This window comes from Bombina bombina, unplaced genomic scaffold, assembly GCF_027579735.1.
Source record: "Bombina bombina isolate aBomBom1 unplaced genomic scaffold, aBomBom1.pri scaffold_475, whole genome shotgun sequence".
Classification (NCBI taxonomy): Eukaryota; Metazoa; Chordata; class Amphibia; order Anura; family Bombinatoridae; genus Bombina; species Bombina bombina.
In genome coordinates, this window is record NW_026512398.1 from 75615 (window position 1) to 96908 (window position 21294).

Below are 21294 nucleotides of genomic sequence, written 5' to 3' on the forward strand. Positions count from 1 at the left end.
CACTCGGGGCAGCATTGTGGGTACGCAGGCACTCAGGGCTAGTCAGCTTCTGGTATACCCCATGTCTACTGGCTAGTCAGCTACTGTTATACGCCTGTCTGCTGGCTAATCAGCTACTGCTATACCCCTCTCTGCTGGCTAATCAGCTACTGCTATACCCCTCTCTGCTGGCTAATCAGCTACTGCTATACCCCTCTCTGCTGGCTAGTCAGCTACTGTTATACCCCTCTCTGCTGGCTAGTCAGCTTCTGGTATACCCCATGTCTACTGGCTAGTCAGCTACTGTTATACGCCTGTCTGCTGGCTAGTCAGTCACCCTTATACCCCTGTCTGCTGGCTAGTCAGCTACTGTTATACCCCTGTCTGCTGGCTAGTCAGCTACTGTTATACCTCTGTCTGCTGGCTAGTGTTATTGTTAAACCCCTGTGGGTACACAGGCACTCGGGCAGCATTGTGGGTAGGTATGCACTAAGGGCAGCATTGTGGGTACACAGGCACTCGGGGCAGCATTGTGGGTACGCAGGCACTCAGGGCAGCATTGTGGGTATGCTGGCACTCAGGGCAGCATTGTGGGTACGCAGGCATGTGTGGCAGCATTGTGGGTACGCAGGCACTTGTGGCAGCATTGTGGGTACGCAGGCACTCGGGGCAGCATTGTGGGTACGCAGTCACTTGGGGCAGCATTGTGTGTATGCGGGCACTTGGGGCAGCATTGTGGGTACGCAGGCACTCGGGGCAGCATTGTGTGTACGCGGGCACTTGGGGCAGCATTGTGGGTACGCAGGCACTTGGGGCAGCATTGTGGGTACGCAGGCACTTGGGGCAGCATTGTGTGTACGCGGGCACTTGGGGCAGCATTGTGGGTACGCGGGCACTTGGGGCAGCATTGTGTGTACGCGGGCACTTGGGGCAGCATTGTGTGTACGCGGGCACTTGGGGCAGCATTGTGGGTACGCAGGCACTCGGGGCAGCATTGTGTGTACGCGGGCACTTGGGGCAGCATTGTGGGTACGCAGGCACTTGGGGCAGCATTGTGTGTACGCGGGCACTTGGGGCAGCATTGTGGGTACGCAGGCACTCGGGGCAGCATTGTGGGTACGCAGGCACTCGGGGCAGCATTGTGTGTACGCGGGCACTTGGGGCAGCATTGTGGGTACGCAGGCACTTGGGGCAGCATTGTGGGTACGCAGGCACTTGGGGCAGCATTGTGGGTACGTAGGCACTCGGGGCAGCATTGTGTGTACGCGGGCACTTGGGGCAGCATTGTGGGTACGCGGGCACTCGGGGCAGCATTGTGTGTACGCGGGCACTTGGGGCAGCATTGTGGGTACGCAGGCACTCGGGGCAGCATTGTGTGTACGCGGGCACTTGGGGCAGCATTGTGGGTACGCAGGCACTTGGGGCAGCATTGTGTGTACGCGGGCACTTGGGGCAGCATTGTGGGTACGCAGTCACTTGGGGCAGCATTGTGGGTACGCAGGCACTTGGGGCAGCATTGTGGGTACGTAGGCACTCGGGGCAGCATTGTGTGTACGCGGGCACTTGGGGCAGCATTGTGGGTACGCAGGCACTCGGGGCAGCATTGTGTGTACGCGGGCACTTGGGGCAGCATTGTGGGTACGCAGGCACTCGGGGCAGCATTGTGTGTACGCGGGCACTTGGGGCAGCATTGTGGGTACGCAGGCACTTGGGGCAGCATTGTGGGTACGCAGGCACTCGGGGCAGCATTGTGTGTACGCGGGCACTTGGGGCAGCATTGTGGGTACGCAGGCACTTGGGGCAGCATTGTGGGTACGCAGGCACTCGGGGCAGCATTGTGTGTACGCGGGCACTCGGGGCAGCATTGTGTGTACGCGGGCACTTGGGGCAGCATTGTGGGTACGCGGGCACTTGGGGCAGCATTGTGGGTACGCGGGCACTTGGGGCAGCATTGTGGGTACGCGGGCACTCGGGGCAGCATTGTGTGTACGCGGGCACTTGGGGCAGCATTGTGTGTACGCGGGCACTTGGGGCAGCATTGTGGGTACGCAGGCACTCGGGGCAGCATTGTGTGTACGCGGGCACTTGGGGCAGCATTGTGGGTACGCAGGCACTAGGGGCAGCATTGTGGGTACGCAGGCACTCGGGGCAGCATTGTGTGTACGCGGGCACTTGGGGCAGCATTGTGGGTACGCAGGCACTAGGGGCAGCATTGTGGGTACGTAGGCACTCGGGCAGCATTGTGTGTACGCGGGCACTCGGGGCAGCATTGTGTGTACGCAGGCACTTGGGGCAGCATTGTGGGTACGCAGGCACTCGGGGCAGCATTGTGGGTACGCAGGCACTCGGGGCAGCATTGTGTGTACGCGGGCACTCGGGGCAGCATTGTGGGTACGCAGGCACTTGGGGCAGCATTGTGGGTACGCAGGCACTCGGGGCAGCATTGTGGGTACACAGGCACTCGGGGCAGCATTGTGTGTACGCGGGCACTTGGGGCAGCATTGTGGGTACGCAGGCACTCGGGCAGCATTGTGGGTACGCAGGCACTTGGGGCAGCATTGTGGGTACGCAGGCACTTGGGGCAGCATTGTGGGTACGCAGGCACTCGGGGCAGCATTGTGGGTACGCGGGCACTCGGGGCAGCATTGTGGGTACGCAGGCACTCGGGGCAGCATTGTGGGTACGCGGGCACTCGGGGCAGCATTGTGGGTACGCAGGCACTCGGGGCAGCATTGTGGGTACGCGGGCACTCGGGGCAGCATTGTGTGTACGCAGGCACTCGGGGCAGCATTGTGGGTACGCGGGCACTCGGGGCAGCATTGTGGGTACGCGGGCACTTGGGGCAGCATTGTGGGTACGCAGGCACTCGGGGCAGCATTGTGGGTACGCAGGCACTCGGGGCAGCATTGTGGGTACGCGGGCACTCGGGGCAGCATTGTGGGTACGCAGGCACTCGGGGCAGCATTGTGGGTACGCGGGCACTCGGGGCAGCATTGTGTGTACGCGGGCACTCGGGGCAGCATTGTGTGTACGCGGGCACTCGGGGCAGCATTGTGTGTACGCGGGCACTTGGGGCAGCATTGTGGGTACGCAGGCACTCGGGGCAGCATTGTGTGTACGCGGGCACTTGGGGCAGCATTGTGGGTACGCAGGCACTCGGGGCAGCATTGTGTGTACGCGGGCACTTGGGGCAGCATTGTGGGTACGCAGGCACTTGGGGCAGCATTGTGGGTACGCAGGCACTTGGGGCAGCATTGTGGGTACGCAGGCACTCGGGGCAGCATTGTGGGTATGCAGGCACTTGGGGCAGCATTGTGGGTACGCAGGCACTTGGGGCAGCATTGTGGGTACGCAGGCACTCATGGCAGCATTGTGTGTACGCGGGCACTTGGGGCAGCATTGTGGGTACGCAGGCACTTGGGGCAGCATTGTGGGTACGCGGGCACTTGGGGCAGCATTGTGGGTACGCGGGCACTTGGGGCAGCATTGTGGGTACGCGGGCACTTGGGGCAGCATTGTGGGTACGCGGGCACTTGGGGCAGCATTGTGGGTACGCGGGCACTTGGGGCAGCATTGTGGGTACGCGGGCACTCGGGGCAGCATTGTGTGTACGCGGGCACTTGGGGCAGCATTGTGTGTACGCGGGCACTTGGGGCAGCATTGTGGGTACGCGGGCACTTGGGGCAGCATTGTGGGTACGCAGGCACTTGGGGCAGCATTGTGGGTACGCAGGCACTCATGGCAGCATTGTGGGTACGCAGGCACTCATGGCAGCATTGTGTGTACGCGGGCACTTGGGGCAGCATTGTGGGTACGCAGGCACTCATGGCAGCATTGTGGGTACGCAGGCACTCATGGCAGCATTGTGGGTACGCAGGCACTCATGGCAGCATTGTGTGTACGCGGGCACTTGGGGCAGCATTGTGTACACTGCCTGACCTGGGCACTGTTTTCTGTGGAGCACACTGCAGTGAAATATGATGCTGAGCACAGGGCCCTTGCTTACAGCTCTAGGGAATCCTTTACACACACAGCACATTGCACAAGCCGCAGGAAGGAGCTCAGTGTTTATCTTTCCCAGCTGATACTGAGGGTTTCTGTGGGAACTTGTGCAGCACTTCTGGCTGCTGTGGCCTGAGCGTTTCCTGCTGCTGCCCCTACAATGAAGGGGACCTGGCAGAACGGAGCAGTAAACACATTTGTGTGATCAGCCAAGCCTTCTTTGCTACATTTACCTTAGGCTAGTCACAGTCATTATGTTAGTATAAAGAACATAGTTTTTACAGTAGATACCAGCAAAAGATATGTAGCAAGGTTAGACTTGAAGACAGTAGGTGCAGTTTAAGTTCTGGGAATTTAACATTTTCACAGCTAAATTACATGAAAATGGGCAAAATAAATAATGAAAGTTGTTTTATTACAGATAACTAAAGTTTTATGTAAAGATCTTGTGGTTACTGTGCATGTAAAGTGAGTCAGGATGTCCCAGTTATGCTGAAGTGGGAATAACCTGTTGCAGTCATGCGTGTCCTAGTAATACCCAGCTGCTCTCTTTGTTTAGCTTTCAAGAGACTCTAAATGCAAAATGATTTAATCATTCATATAAGCACACCCTATAGTTCTGTTGGTGGTCAGGGACTCATGTGAACCAGACAAGAGCATGAATTAAAAAAGAAAACTAAACTATTGTAAAATTAAAAAAAGCAAATTGTCTTCCTTACCCCCGGAACAAATATTTTCATTTATTGTGTCCTCCCTTCCCCATTGGTCAAACTCATTTTACAGTTTTATGTGTCTGAATTTGCTGCGCCCATCAGGACCTTTGCTGCTAGTGTTGCCATCTAGCTGGTATGCGCTGTTAGTGTTGTCATCTCGCTGGTATGCGCTGTTAGTATTGTCATCTCGCTGGTATGCACTGTTAGTATTGTCATCTAGCTGGTATGCGCTGTTAGTATTGTCATCTAGCTGGTATGCGCTGTTAGTGTTGTCATCTCGCTGGTATGCGCTGTTAGTGTTGTCATCTAGCTGGTATGCGCTGTTAGTATTGTCATCTAGCTGGTATGCGCTGTTAGTGTTGTCATCTCGCTGGTATGCGCTGTTAGTGTTGTCATCTCGCTGGTATGCGCTGTTAGTATTGTCATCTAGCTGGTATGCGCTGTTAGTGTTGTCATCTAGCTGGTATGCACTGTTAGTATTGTCATCTAGCTGGTATGCGCTGCTAGTGTTGCCATCTAGCTGGTATGCGCTGTTAGTATTGTCATCTAGCTGGTATGCGCTGTTAGTATTGTCATCTCGCTGGTATGCGCTGCTAGTGTTGCCATCTCGCTGGTATGCACTGTTAGTGTTGCCATCTCGCTGGTATGCACTGTTAGTGTTGCCATCTAGCTGGTATGCACTGTTAGTGTTGTCATCTCGCTGGTATGCACTGTTAGTTTTGCCATCTCGCTGCTATGCACTGTTAGTTTTGCCATCTAGCTGGTATGCGCTGTTAGTATTGTCATCTAGCTGGTATGCGCTGTTAGTATTGTCATCTAGCTGGTATGCACTGTTAGTATTGTCATCTAGCTGGTATGCGCTGCTAGTGTTGCCATCTAGCTGGTATGCGCTGTTAGTATTGTCATCTAGCTGGTATGCGCTGTTAGTATTGTCATCTAGCTGGTATGCGCTGTTAGTATTGTCATCTAGCTGGTATGCGCTGTTAGTATTGTCATCTCGCTGGTATGCGCTGCTAGTGTTGCCATCTCGCTGGTATGCACTGTTAGTGTTGCCATCTCGCTGGTATGCACTGTTAGTGTTGCCATCTCGCTGGTATGCACTGTTAGTGTTGCCATCTCGCTGGTATGCACTGTTAGTGTTGCCATCTCGCTGGTATGCACTGTTAGTATTGTCATCTCGCTGGTATGCGCTGTTAGTATTGTCATCTCGCTGGTATGCGCTGTTAGTATTGTCATCTCGCTGGTATGCGCTGTTAGTATTGTCATCTCGCTGGTATGCGCTGTTAGTATTGTCATCTCGCTGGTATGCGCTGTTAGTATTGTCATCTCGCTGGTATGCGCTGTTAGTATTGTCATCTCGCTGGTATGCGCTGTTAGTGTTGCCATCTCGCTGGTATGCGCTGTTAGTATTGTCATCTCGCTGGTATGCGCTGTTAGTATTGTCATCTCGCTGGTATGCGCTGTTAGTATTGTCATCTAGCTGGTATGCGCTGTTAGTATTGTCATCTCGCTGGTATGCGCTGTTAGTATTGTCATCTCGCTGGTATGCGCTGTTAGTATTGTCATCTCGCTGGTATGCGCTGTTAGTATTGTCATCTAGCTGGTATGCGCTGTTAGTATTGTCATCTAGCTGGTATGCGCTGTTAGTATTGTCATCTAGCTGGTATGCGCTGTTAGTGTTGTCATCTAGCTGGTATGCGCTGTTAGTATTGTCATCTAGCTGGTATGCGCTGTTAGTGTTGTCATCTAGCTGGTATGCGCTGTTAGTATTGCCATCTAGCTGGTATGCGCTGTTAGTATTGTCATCTCGCTGGTATGCACTGTTAGTATTGTCATCTAGCTGGTATGCGCTGTTAGTATTGTCATCTAGCTGGTATGCGCTGTTAGTGTTGTCATCTAGCTGGTATGCGCTGTTAGTATTGCCATCTAGCTGGTATGCGCTGTTAGTATTGTCATCTCGCTGGTATGCACTGTTAGTATTGTCATCTAGCTGGTATGCGCTGTTAGTGTTGTCATCTAGCTGGTATGCGCTGTTAGTATTGCCATCTAGCTGGTATGCGCTGTTAGTATTGTCATCTCGCTGGTATGCACTGTTAGTATTGTCATCTAGCTGGTATGCGCTGTTAGTATTGCCATCTAGCTGGTATGCGCTGTTAGTATTGTCATCTAGCTGGTATGCGCTGTTAGTATTGTCATCTAGCTGGTATGCGCTGTTAGTATTGTCATCTAGCTGGTATGCGCTGTTAGTATTGTCATCTAGCTGGTATGCACTGTTAGTTTTGCCATCTCGCTGCTATGCACTGTTAGTATTGTCATCTAGCTGGTATGCGCTGTTAGTATTGTCATCTAGCTGGTATGCGCTGTTAGTATTGTCATCTAGCTGGTATGCACTGTTAGTATTGTCATCTAGCTGGTATGCACTGTTAGTTTTGCCATCTCGCTGCTATGCACTGTTAGTATTGTCATCTAGCTGGTATGCGCTGTTAGTATTGTCATCTAGCTGGTATGCGCTGTTAGTATTGTCATCTAGCTGGTATGCGCTGTTAGTATTGTCATCTAGCTGGTATGCACTGTTAGTTTTGCCATCTCGCTGCTATGCACTGTTAGTATTGTCATCTAGCTGGTATGCACTGTTAGTTTTGCCATCTCGCTGCTATGCACTGTTAGTATTGTCATCTAGCTGGTATGCGCTGTTAGTATTGTCATCTAGCTGGTATGCACTGTTAGTTTTGCCATCTCGCTGCTATGCACTGTTAGTATTGTCATCTAGCTGGTATGCGCTGTTAGTATTGTCATCTAGCTGGTATGCGCTGTTAGTATTGTCATCTAGCTGGTATGCGCTGTTAGTATTGTCATCTAGCTGGTATGCGCTGTTAGTATTGTCATCTAGCTGGTATGCGCTGTTAGTATTGTCATCTAGCTGGTATGCGCTGTTAGTATTGTCATCTAGCTGGTATGCGCTGTTAGTATTGTCATCTAGCTGGTATGCGCTGTTAGTATTGTCATCTAGCTGGTATGCGCTGTTAGTTTTGCCATCTCGCTGGTATGCACTGTTAGTTTTGCCATCTCGCTGGTATGCGCTGTTAGTTTTGCCATCTCGCTGGTATGCGCTGTTAGTATTGCCATCTCGCTGGTATGCGCTGTTAGTATTGTCATCTAGCTGGTATGCGCTGTTAGTATTGTCATCTAGCTGGTATGCGCTGTTAGTATTGTCATCTCGCTGCTATGCACTGTTAGTATTGTCGTCTAGCTGGTATGCGCTGTTAGTATTGTCATCTAGCTGGTATGCGCTGTTAGTATTGTCATCTAGCTGGTATGCGCTGTTAGTATTGTCATCTAGCTGGTATGCGCTGTTAGTATTGTCATCTAGCTGGTATGCGCTGTTAGTATTGTCATCTAGCTGGTATGCGCTGTTAGTATTGTCATCTAGCTGGTATGCGCTGTTAGTATTGTCATCTAGCTGGTATGCGCTGTTAGTTTTGCCATCTCGCTGGTATGCGCTGTTAGTTTTGCCATCTCGCTGGTATGCGCTGTTAGTTTTGCCATCTCGCTGGTATGCGCTGTTAGTATTGCCATCTCGCTGGTATGCGCTGTTAGTATTGTCATCTAGCTGGTATGCGCTGTTAGTATTGTCATCTAGCTGGTATGCGCTGTTAGTATTGTCATCTAGCTGGTATGCGCTGTTAGTATTGTCATCTAGCTGGTATGCGCTGTTAGTATTGTCATCTAGCTGGTATGCGCTGTTAGTATTGTCATCTAGCTGGTATGCGCTGTTAGTATTGTCATCTAGCTGGTATGCGCTGTTAGTATTGTCATCTAGCTGGTATGCGCTGTTAGTATTGTCATCTAGCTGGTATGCGCTGTTAGTATTGTCATCTAGCTGGTATGCGCTGTTAGTTTTGCCATCTCGCTGGTATGCACTGTTAGTTTTGCCATCTCGCTGGTATGCGCTGTTAGTATTGTCATCTCGCTGGTATGCGCTGTTAGTATTGTCATCTCGCTGGTATGCGCTGTTAGTATTGTCATCTCGCTGGTATGCGCTGTTAGTATTGTCATCTAGCTGGTATGCGCTGTTAGTATTGTCATCTAGGCTGGTATGCGCTGTTAGTATTGTCATCTAGCTGGTATGCGCTGTTAGTGTTGTCATCTAGCTGGTATGCGCTGTTAGTATTGTCATCTAGCTGGTATGCGCTGTTAGTGTTGTCATCTAGCTGGTATGCGCTGTTAGTATTGCCATCTAGCTGGTATGCGCTGTTAGTATTGTCATCTCGCTGGTATGCACTGTTAGTATTGTCATCTAGCTGGTATGCGCTGTTAGTATTGTCATCTAGCTGGTATGCGCTGTTAGTGTTGTCATCTAGCTGGTATGCGCTGTTAGTATTGCCATCTAGCTGGTATGCGCTGTTAGTATTGTCATCTCGCTGGTATGCACTGTTAGTATTGTCATCTAGCTGGTATGCGCTGTTAGTGTTGTCATCTAGCTGGTATGCGCTGTTAGTATTGCCATCTAGCTGGTATGCGCTGTTAGTATTGTCATCTCGCTGGTATGCACTGTTAGTATTGTCATCTAGCTGGTATGCGCTGTTAGTATTGCCATCTAGCTGGTATGCGCTGTTAGTATTGTCATCTAGCTGGTATGCGCTGTTAGTATTGTCATCTAGCTGGTATGCGCTGTTAGTATTGTCATCTAGCTGGTATGCGCTGTTAGTATTGTCATCTAGCTGGTATGCACTGTTAGTTTTGCCATCTCGCTGCTATGCACTGTTAGTATTGTCATCTAGCTGGTATGCGCTGTTAGTATTGTCATCTAGCTGGTATGCGCTGTTAGTATTGTCATCTAGCTGGTATGCACTGTTAGTATTGACATCTAGCTGGTATGGCACTGTTAGTTTTGCCATCTCGCTGCTATGCCCTGTTAGTATTGTCATCTAGCTGGTATGCGCTGTTAGTATTGTCATCTAGCTGGTATGCGCTGTTAGTATTGTCATCTAGCTGGTATGCGCTGTTAGTATTGTCATCTAGCTGGTATGCACTGTTAGTTTTGCCATCTCGCTGCTATGCACTGTTAGTATTGTCATCTAGCTGGTATGCACTGTTAGTTTTGCCATCTCGCTGCTATGCACTGTTAGTATTGTCATCTAGCTGGTATGCGCTGTTAGTATTGTCATCTAGCTGGTATGCACTGTTAGTTTTGCCATCTCGCTGCTATGCACTGTTAGTATTGTCATCTAGCTGGTATGCGCTGTTAGTATTGTCATCTAGCTGGTATGCGCTGTTAGTATTGTCATCTAGCTGGTATGCGCTGTTAGTATTGACATCTAGCTGGTATGCGCTGTTAGTATTGTCATCTAGCTGGTATGCGCTGTTAGTATTGTCATCTAGCTGGTATGCGCTGTTAGTATTGTCATCTAGCTGGTATGCGCTGTTAGTATTGTCATCTAGCTGGTATGCGCTGTTAGTATTGTCATCTAGCTGGTATGCGCTGTTAGTTTTGCCATCTCGCTGGTATGCACTGTTAGTTTTGCCATCTAGCTGGTATGCGCTGTTAGTTTTGCCATCTCGCTGGTATGCACTGTTAGTTTTGCCATCTCGCTGGTATGCGCTGTTAGTTTTGCCATCTCGCTGGTATGCGCTGTTAGTATTGCCATCTCGCTGGTATGCGCTGTTAGTATTGTCATCTAGCTGGTATGCGCTGTTAGTATTGTCATCTAGCTGGTATGCGCTGTTAGTATTGTCATCTCGCTGCTATGCACTGTTAGTATTGTCGTCTAGCTGGTATGCGCTGTTAGTATTGTCATCTAGCTGGTATGCGCTGTTAGTATTGTCATCTAGCTGGTATGCGCTGTTAGTATTGTCATCTAGCTGGTATGCGCTGTTAGTATTGTCATCTAGCTGGTATGCGCTGTTAGTATTGTCATCTAGCTGGTATGCGCTGTTAGTATTGTCATCTAGCTGGTATGCGCTGTTAGTTTTGCCATCTCGCTGGTATGCGCTGTTAGTTTTGCCATCTCGCTGGTATGCGCTGTTAGTTTTGCCATCTCGCTGGTATGCGCTGTTAGTATTGCCATCTCGCTGGTATGCGCTGTTAGTATTGTCATCTAGCTGGTATGCGCTGTTAGTATTGTCATCTAGCTGGTATGCGCTGTTAGTATTGTCATCTAGCTGGTATGCGCTGTTAGTATTGTCATCTAGCTGGTATGCGCTGTTAGTATTGTCATCTAGCTGGTATGCGCTGTTAGTATTGTCTTCTAGCTGGTATGCGCTGTTAGTATTGTCATCTAGCTGGTATGCGCTGTTAGTATTGTCATCTAGCTGGTATGCGCTGTTAGTATTGTCATCTAGCTGGTATGCGCTGTTAGTTTTGCCATCTCGCTGGTATGCACTGTTAGTTTTGCCATCTCGCTGGTATGCGCTGTTAGTTTTGCCATCTCGCTGGTATGCGCTGTTAGTATTGTCATCTCGCTGGTATGCGCTGTTAGTGTTGTCATCTAGCTGGTATGCGCTGTTAGTATTGTCATCTAGCTGGTATGCGCTGTTAGTATTGTCATCTAGCTGGTATGCGCTGTTAGTATTGTCATCTAGCTGGTATGCGCTGTTAGTATTGTCATCTAGCTGGTATGCGCTGTTAGTATTGTCATCTAGCTGGTATGCGCTGTTAGTATTGTCATCTAGCTGGTATGCGCTGTTAGTATTGTCATCTAGCTGGTATGCGCTGTTAGTATTGTCATCTAGCTGGTATGCGCTGTTAGTATTGTCATCTAGCTGGTATGCGCTGTTAGTATTGTCATCTAGCTGGTATGCGCTGTTAGTATTGTCATCTCGCTGGTATGCGCTGTTAGTATTGTCATCTAGCTGGTATGCGCTGTTAGTATTGTCATCTAGCTGGTATGCGCTGTTAGTATTGTCATCTAGCTGGTATGCGCTGTTAGTATTGTCATCTAGCTGGTATGCGCTGTTAGTATTGTCATCTAGCTGCTATGCGCGGTTAGTGTTGCCATCTTGCTGGTATGCGCGGTTAGTGTTGCCATCTTGCTGGTATGCGCTGTTAGTGTTGCCATCTTGCTGGTATGCGCTGTTAGTGTTGCCATCTTGCTGGTATGCGCTGTTAGTGTTGCCATCTTGCTGGTATGTGCTGTTAGTGTTGCCATCTTGCTGGTATGTGCGGTTAGTGTTGCCATCTCGCTGGTATGTGCTGTTAGTGTTGCCATCTTGCTGGTATGTGCTGTTAGTGTTGCCATCTTGCTGGTATGTGCTGTTAGTGTTGCCATCTTGCTGGTATGTGCTGTTAGTGTTGCCATCTTGCTGGTATGCACTGATTTGCTCTGTGTGTTTATTCTGACCACTAATATTTTATAGGAATAAACGCTCAGGCGCGGCGGCTACAGAGAAACAGAGCAAAAGATGCCAGATGCCAAGTGACCTCCACACCTCCCCCGCTGCGCCGGACGCTCAGTGAAACGAGTCTGACCCTTCCATCTGCTCAGGAGGAGGATGCCAGGAGACCATACGCTACAATCCCTGAAAGGCGCGCAGATGCCAGCGTCCTCCCCGAGGAGAGAGCAGCCATCATCAGACACTCGCTGTACTACTCTGCACATCTCCTTCTCTTGCAGGGATACAGCCATGAGCAGGTGACTTTATTCATAGGGTGGGTAATCCCAAGGTCTCAGGGCCTAGATAATGTATCCCCTTCACCTTGTGTTTACAGAGCAGCACTAATTATTAGCTGGTCACCAGCTCATTTGCAATTAAATGATATTCTCCTAGCATCGCATAACCTAAAATCCCAGTGTAATTCCTGACACGTTTAACTCTCTCGCTAATCTTGAGATATGTTGTAATGTTATCACATCAGAAATGTTTTTTTATTTTTCCCAGTGTAAGGATTCATAGCACTGTGTTTTTGTGTAATAGCGATATTTGTGACTCTTATCTCTCGTCATGTTATTACTGTAGGTTTTATCATACCCTGTGTGTGAGTCACTATTTAGAAAGGGGAATGCTTATATTCTGGCTTGATTGTCTCATCTTTCTGTTGCAGGACAGTTTGGTTTATCTTCTAAACCGTGAGCAGCATACATTTGGATTCCGGACCCCATCCAGCAAACCCAGCATTATCCTGTCTGCCCCAGACATTCTCCCATTGCACTGCACCATCCGCAAGGTGAAGCCTCCAAGGTGCGCCGCTTTCAGGAGCGAGAAGAAGTTGGTGGTGGAACCTATTCCTGGAGCCAGTGTGTCTGTCAACTTCTCCAAAGTTGACAGGACAACCATTTTGCAGCATGGCGATCTGCTTGGTTTTGGAGCTTACTATCTTCTGCTCTACAAAGACCCAGCAAAAGCTCAACCATTGCCTGACCAAGCTCTGGCACGGCTGCGTTCTCTGAGCTCTCAACCAGACCTCATTTGCAGGATGTGTGGGAGACACTTAAGGGAGAAGACCTCATCATCCAAGAAGAAAGAGTCTGCATCTTGTAGCCGAGGAGGAAACCTAATTACCAGGAAGCATCTAAACCTGGAGTATGAACGACAGCTGGAGGACTCCCTAGTGAACAAAATCCTGACCTTGATTGAGCCAGGGGGTGATGACCACAAACTTACACCCTCCTTTCTTCTGTGTCTCTGTATCCAACACTCTGCTTCATGCTTTACACCTGGGGACTTTGGGCAGCTCCTTTTGAAGGTCACCAGACGTATTCAGAGGATGGTTTGGGTAAGATTTATGATGGTTTCACAAGGACAGTATGATGATTGTGATGATGGACTGTAAATGTTATGAGTATTATTGAAACTGTTACCACGCACTGCAGTATGTCTGGGTCTGCTAGAAAAGAATATAACCCCATTATCTCTGTGGGGGATAAAGACATCAGGGACCAGGCACAGAAGGTCATAATAGGTAAATAATACTAAATGCTGTTGTTCTTTCATTTAATGTACGTTTGCTGCAGCTGTTTAATCATGGAGAGTAAATAGGGAATAATGAATATTTTATGTGGCAAGCGCTCTGCATGGACATAGGGTGGATACATTTCCCACAGGAAGCTTGATGAGACAGCGGAGATCAGGAGCTGGCTTAATACCCAGGGATCCCAGCAATTTCATATGCACAAGACCTCTAGTGAATGCAAAATAGGAAGGCGCAGCTCACTGGGCAGGATAGATTTATTACTATAAAGTGACAATAATTATATTAGAAGTAATAAGGCGTCCCAGCAGGAGTAGAATTAAGCACCAATAAAAAGATACTCCCTACTCAAGTACATCACATTCACTAAAAGCAGAAGAAAAATTCTACCACAAGTCGGGCAGCAGGCTGTGTACTGTCCACACAGTGTGATGCATATTTTCTTAACACCCCCCCCCATAAACATCACCCCCCCACCTCTGGACTGCACTTTTCACCCCCCCACACACACATACACATCACTCCCCCCCCCCCCACCGGCCTACGCTTCTGACCCCCACATACATATCATCCCCCCCCCCCCGGCCTGCGCTTCTGACCCCCACACACATATCACCCCCCCGGCCTGCGCTTCTGACCCCCACACACACACATATCACCCCCCCCCCCCCGGCCTGCGCTACTGACACCCACACACATATCACCCCCCTGGCCTGCGCTTCTGACCCCCACACACATATCACCCCCCTGGCCTGCGCTTCTGACCCCCACACACATATCACCCCCCCGGCCTGCGCTTCTGACCCCCATCCCACACACATATCATCCCCCCCGGCCTGCGCTTCTGACCCCCACACACATGTTATCACCCCCCCCTGGCCTGCGCTTCTGACCCCCACACACATATCATCCCCCCCAGCCTGCGCTTCTGACCCCCACACACATATCACCCCCCTGGCCTGTGCTTCTGACCCCCACACACATATCACCCCCCCCCGGCCTGCGCTTCTGACCCCCACACACATATCACCCCCCCCGGCCTGCGCTTCTGACCCCCACACACATATCACCCCCCCGGCCTGCGCTTCTGACCCCCATCCCACACACATATCATCCCCCCCGGCCTGCGCTTCTGACCCCCACACACATATTATCACCCCCCCCGGCCTGCGCTTCTGACCCCCACACACATATCATCCCCCCCGGCCTGCGCTTCTGACCCCCACACACATATTATCACCCCCCCCCCCGGCCTGCGCTTCTGACCCCCACACACATATCACCCCCCTGGCCTGTGCTTCTGACCCCCACACACATATTATCACCCCCCCCGGCCTGCGCTTCTGACCCCCACACACATATCATCCCCCCCCAGCCTGCGCTTCTGACCCCCACACACATATCTGCCCCCTGGCCTGTGCTTCTGACCCCCACACACATATCAGCCCCCCTGGCCTGCGCTTCTGACCCCCACATACATATCACCCCCCCCGGCCTGCGCTTCTGACCCCCACACACATATCACCCCAGCCTGCGCTTCTGACCCACACACACATATCATCTCCCCCAGCCTGCGCTTCTGACCCCCACACACATATCATCCCCCCCAGCCTGCGCTTCTGACCCCCACACACATATCACCCCCCCTGGCCTACGCTTCTGACCCCCACACACATATCACCCCCCCCCGGCCTGCGCTTCTGACCCCCACACACATATCACCCCCCCCCGGCCTGCGCTTCTGACCCCCACACACATATCACCCCCCCCCCCCCAGCCTGCGCTTCTGACCCCCACACACATATCACCCCCCTGGCCTGCGCTTCTGACCCCCACACACATATCACCCCCCCCGGCCTGCGCTTCTGACCCCCACACACATATCACCCCCCCCCAGCCTGCGCTTCTGACCCCCACACACATATCACCCCCCCCGGCCTGCGCTTCTGACCCCCCACACACATATCACCCCCCCGGCCTGCGCTTCTGACCCCCACACACATATCACCCCCCCCCAGCCTGCGCTTCTGACCCCCACACACATATTATCCCCCCCCCCCCCCGGCCTGCGCTTCTGACCCCCACACACATATCACCCCCCCCCCACTTCTGAGCCCCACACACATATCACCCCCCCCCCCGGCCTGCTCTTCTGACCCTCAAACACATATCACCCCCCCCAGCCTGCGCTTCTGACCCCCACACACATATCACCCCCCCGGCCTGCGCTTCTGACCCCCACACACATATCACCCCCCTGGCCTGCGCTTCTGACCCCCACACACATATCACCCCCCCCGGCCTGCGCTTCTGACCCCCATCCCACACACATATCATCCCCCCCGGCCTGCGCTTCTGACCCCCACACACATATCACCCCCCCGGCCTGCGCTTCTGACCCCCACACACATATCATCCCCCCCAGCCTGCGCTTCTGACCCCCACACACATATCACCCCCCTGGCCTGTGCTTCTGACCCCCACACACATATCACCCCCCCCCGGCCTGCGCTTCTGACCCCCACACACATATCACCCCCCCGGCCTGCGCTTCTGACCCCCATCCCACACACATATCATCCCCCCCGGCCTGCGCTTCTGACCCCCACACACATATTATCACCCCCCCCGGCCTGCGCTTCTGACCCCCACACACATATCATCCCCCCCAGCCTGCGCTTCTGACCCCCACACACATATCACCCCCCTGGCCTGTGCTTCTGACCCCCACACACATATCACCCCCCTGGCCTGCGCTTCTGACCCCCACACACATATCACCCCCCCGGCCTGCGCTTCTGACCCCCACACACATATCACCCCCCCCAGCCTGCGCTTCTGACCCCCACACACATATCATCCCCCCCAGCCTGCGCTTCTGACCCCCACACACATATCACCCCCCCCATCCTGCGCTTCTGACCCCCACACACATATCACCCCCCTGGCCTACGCTTCTGACCCCCACACACATATCACCCCCCCCCCCGGCCTGCGCTTCTGACCCCCACACACATATCACCCCCCCCGGCCTGCGCTTCCGACCCCCACACACATATCACCCCCCCCAGCCTGCGCTTCTGACCCCCACACACATATCACCCCCCTGGCCTGCGCTTCTGACCCCCACACACATATCACCCCCCCCGGCCTGCGCTTCTGACCCCCACACACATATCACCCCCCCCAGCCTGCGCTTCTGACCCCCACACACATATCACCCCCCTGGCCTGCGCTTCTGACCCCCACACACATATCACCCCCCCGGCCTGCGCTTCTGACCCCCACACACATATCACCCCCCCCAGCCTGCGCTTCTGACCCCCACACACATATTATCCCCCCCCCCCGGCCTGCGCTTCTGACCCCCACACACATATCACCCCCCCCCACTTCTGAGCCCCACACACATATCACCCCCCCCCCCCGGCCTGCTCTTCTGACCCTCACACACATATCACCCCCCCCAGCCTGTGCTTCTGACCCCCACACACATATCACCCCCCCGGCCTGCGCTTCTGACCCCCACACACATATCACCCCCCCCAGCCTGCGCTTCTGACTCCCGCACACATATCACCCCCCCCCAGCCTGCGCTTCTGACCCCCACACACATATTATCCCCCCCCCCTCCGGCCTGCGCTTTTGACCCCCACACACATATCACCCCCCCGGCCTGCGCTTCTGACCCCCACACACATATCACCCCCCCAGCCTGCGCTTCTGACTCCCGCACACATATCACCCCCCCCCAGCCTGCGCTTCTGACCCCCACACACATATTATCCCCCCCCCCCCTCCGGCCTGCGCTTCTGACCCCCACACACATATCACCCCCCCCCGGCCTGCGCTTCTGACCCCCACACACATATCACCCCCCCCCAGCCTGCGCTTCTGACCCCCCACACACATATCACCCCCCGGCCTGCGCTTCTGACCCCCACACACATATCACCCCCCCAGCCTGCGCTTCTGACTCCCGCACACATATCACCCCCCCCAGCCTGCGGTTCTGACCCCCACACACATATTATCCCCCCCCCTCCGGCCTGCGCTTCTGACCCCCACACACATATCACCCCCCCGGCCTGCGCTTCTGACCCCCACACACATATCACCCCCCGGCCTGCGCTTCTGACCCCCACACACATATTATCCCCCCCAGCCTGCGCTTCTGACCCCCACACACATATTATCCCCCCCAGCCTGCGCTTCTGACCCCCACACACATATCATCCCCCCCCAGCCTGCGCTTCTGACCCCCACACACATATTATCCCCCCCCGGCCTGCACTTCTGACCCCCACACACATATCACCCCCCCAGCCTGCGCTTCTGTCCCCCACACACATATCATCCCCCCCCGGCCTGCGCTTCTGACCCCCACACACATATCACCCCCCCCCAGCCTGCGCTTCTGACTCCCGCACACATATCACCCCCCCAGCCTGCGCTTCTGACCCCCACACATATCATCCCCCCCCGGCCTGCGCTTCTGACCCCCACACACATATCACCCCCCCCAGCCTGCGCTTCTGACCCCCACACACATATCACCCCCCCCGGCCTGCGCTTCTGACCCCCACACACATATTATCCCCCCCCCCGGCCTGCGCTTCTGACCCCCACATTCATATCACCCCCCCCCCCCCGCTTCTGAGCCCCACACACATATTATCCCCCCCCCCCGGCCTGTGCTTCTGACCCCCACACACATATCACCCCCCCTGGCCTGCGCTTCTGACCCCTCACGCTCATACACACATATCACCCCCCGGCCTGTGCTTCTGATCCCCATCCCACACACACACCAATTTCCCTTAGCCTATGGTCATTAGCAAGTGGAACATTGGGTGCTGACCCATAACTCCCATCTGCTATACAAACCACAGAACTGTCTGAACACCAAATGCATTTACTTGAAGAGTTTGTTTAGTATGTCTGGTTATTTACACTCATGGTTCTGTGAGGTGAGGCTGGGTTAATCCGGGGTATTATGGAACTTTAATCTGTTCACCCTGACAGGTGTCACTGCAGAGTCTTACTGTGTGCATCCGTCTCACTAAAAGCTTACTATGTGCACAGCCTACCCTACATATAATACTACATCCTCCCCAAAATAGCTTAACCCTGCCTCTCTTTTATTTTAATATCCTACCCTACAGTGGAACGTAAAGTGCCCTATATAACCCTATTGTCTAAGGTACCACCCCAAACCCCACTTTTATCCCATACATAATGTGTGTACACACCCCTGCAATGCCATACACACACATGCCTTATAAATATATATACATACACACATATACACATATATATATATACTGCACCTCATACACATCACACACACATGCCTTATAAATATATATATACATACACACATATACACATATATATATACTGCACCTCATACACATCACACACACATGCCTTATAAATATATATACATACACACATATACACATATATACTGCACCTCATACACATCACACACACATGCCTTATAAATATATATACATACACACATATACACATATATACTGCACCTCATACACATCACACACACATGCCTTATAAATATATATATATACATACACACATATACACATATATACTGCACCTCATACACATCACACACACATGCCTTATAAATATATATATACATACACACATATACACATATATACTGCACCTCATACACATCACACACACATGCCTTATAAATATATATACATACATGCATATACACATATATATATATATATATATACTGCACCTCATACACATCACACACACATGCCTTATAAATATATATACATATACACATATATACTGCACCTCATACACATCACACACACATGCCTTATAAATATATATACATACACACATATACACATAAATTGTTCGTGGGAAACGGCACTCGCCAGATATTCATCCACCAGGTGCTCGGCAGAGTAAATACATACAGTAAAGTAAAACTGAATCCAACGGACGGCCTCCGTTGTTGAAAGTGATCCAAGAACAGCCGGCACACAGGAATTTCCTGTGTGCCGGCTGTTCTTGGATCACTTTCAACAACAGAGGCCGTCCGTTGGATTCAGTTCTACTTTACCACATATACACATATATATATATATATATATATATATATACTGCACCTCATACACATCACACACGCATGCCTTATAAATATATATACATACACACATATACACATATATTCTGCACCTCATACACATCACACACACATTCATCTGCACATGACACACATCAGTCTCTCCTCACACCTCACAGGATGTCTGTGTTGTTACCCCCTTCCCCAGCACTGCTCTACCAATTCCTGTAAGACTGTGCCATTATGATTTGCTGTTGGTAACCAGTGGGGGTCTTACTGAAGGGTTAGGTAATAAGAATGTGCCATTATGATTTGCTGTTGGTAACCAGTGGGGGTCTTACTGAAGGGTTAGGTAATAAGAATGTGCCATTATGATTTGCTGCTGGTAACCAGTGGGGGTCTTACTGAAAGGTTAGGTAATAAGAATGTGCCATTATGATTTGCTGTTGGTAACCAGTGGGGGTCTTACTGAAGGGTTAGGTAATAAGAATGTGCCATTATGATTTGCTGTTGGTAACCAGTGGGGGTCTTACTGAAGGGTTAGGTAATAAGAATGTGCCATTATGATTTGCTGCTGGTAACCAGTGGGGGTCTTACTGAAAGGTTAGGTAATAAGAATGTGCCATTATGATTTGCTGCTGGTAACCAGTGGGGGTCTTACTGAAGGGTTAGGTAATAAGACTGTGCCATTATGATTTGCTGTTGGTAACCAGTGGGGGTCTTACTGAAGGGTTAGGTAATAAGAATGTGCCATTATGATTTGCTGCTGGTAACCAGTGGGGGTCTTACTGAAGGGTTAGGTAATAAGAATGTGCCAATATGATTTGCTGCTGGTAACCAGTGGGGGTCTGACTGAAGGGTTAGGTAATAAGACTGTGCCATTATGATTTGCTGCTGGTAACCAGTGGGGGTCTTACTGAAGGGTTAGGTAATAAGACTGTGCCAATATGATTTGCTGCTGGTAACCAGTGGGTGTCTTACTGAAGGGTTAGGTAATAAGACTGTGCCATTATGATTTGCTGTTGGTAACCAGTGGGGGTCTTACTGAAGGGTTAGGTAATAAGACTGTGCCATTATGATTTGCTGTTGGTAACCAGTGGGTGTCTGACTGAAGGGTTAGGTAATAAGACTGTGCCATTATGATTTGCTGCTGGTAACCAGTGGGTGTCTGACTGAAGGGTTAGGTAATAAGACTGTGCCATTATGATTTGCTGTTGGTAACCAGTGGGTGTCTTACTGAAGGGTTAGGTAATAAGACTGTGCCATTATGATTTACTGCTGGTAACCAGTGGGGGTCTTACTGAAGGGTTAGGTAATAAGAATGTGCCAATATGATTTGCTGCTGGTAACCAGTGGGGGTCTTACTGAAGGGTTAGGTAATAAGACTGTGTCATTATGATTTGCTGCTGGTAACCAGTGGGGGTCTTACTGAAGGGTTAAGTAATAAGACTGTGCCAATATGATTTACTGCTGGTAACAAGTGGGGGTCTTACTGAAGGGTTAGGTAATAAGAATGTGCCATTATGATTTGCTGCTGGTAACAAGTGGGTGTCTTACTGAAGGGTTAGGTAATAAGA

General features: G+C 51.4%; 1 protein-coding gene across 1 annotated transcript in view; it reads left to right on the plus strand.

Annotated features, from left to right (window-relative positions):
- Positions 1 to 12050: 12050 nt before the first annotated feature.
- The window catches only part of RADIL (Rap associating with DIL domain), a gene marked incomplete at its 5' end in the record, with an annotated part of 141764 nt that continues 132520 nt past the window's right edge, over positions 12051 to 21294 (plus strand). Inside the window, 2 exons of the mRNA XM_053696945.1 lie at positions 12051 to 12325; positions 12736 to 13407. Coding sequence (XP_053552920.1) covers positions 12051 to 12325; positions 12736 to 13407 — 947 coding nt within the window. The remainder of the gene's footprint in view (positions 12326 to 12735; positions 13408 to 21294) is intronic.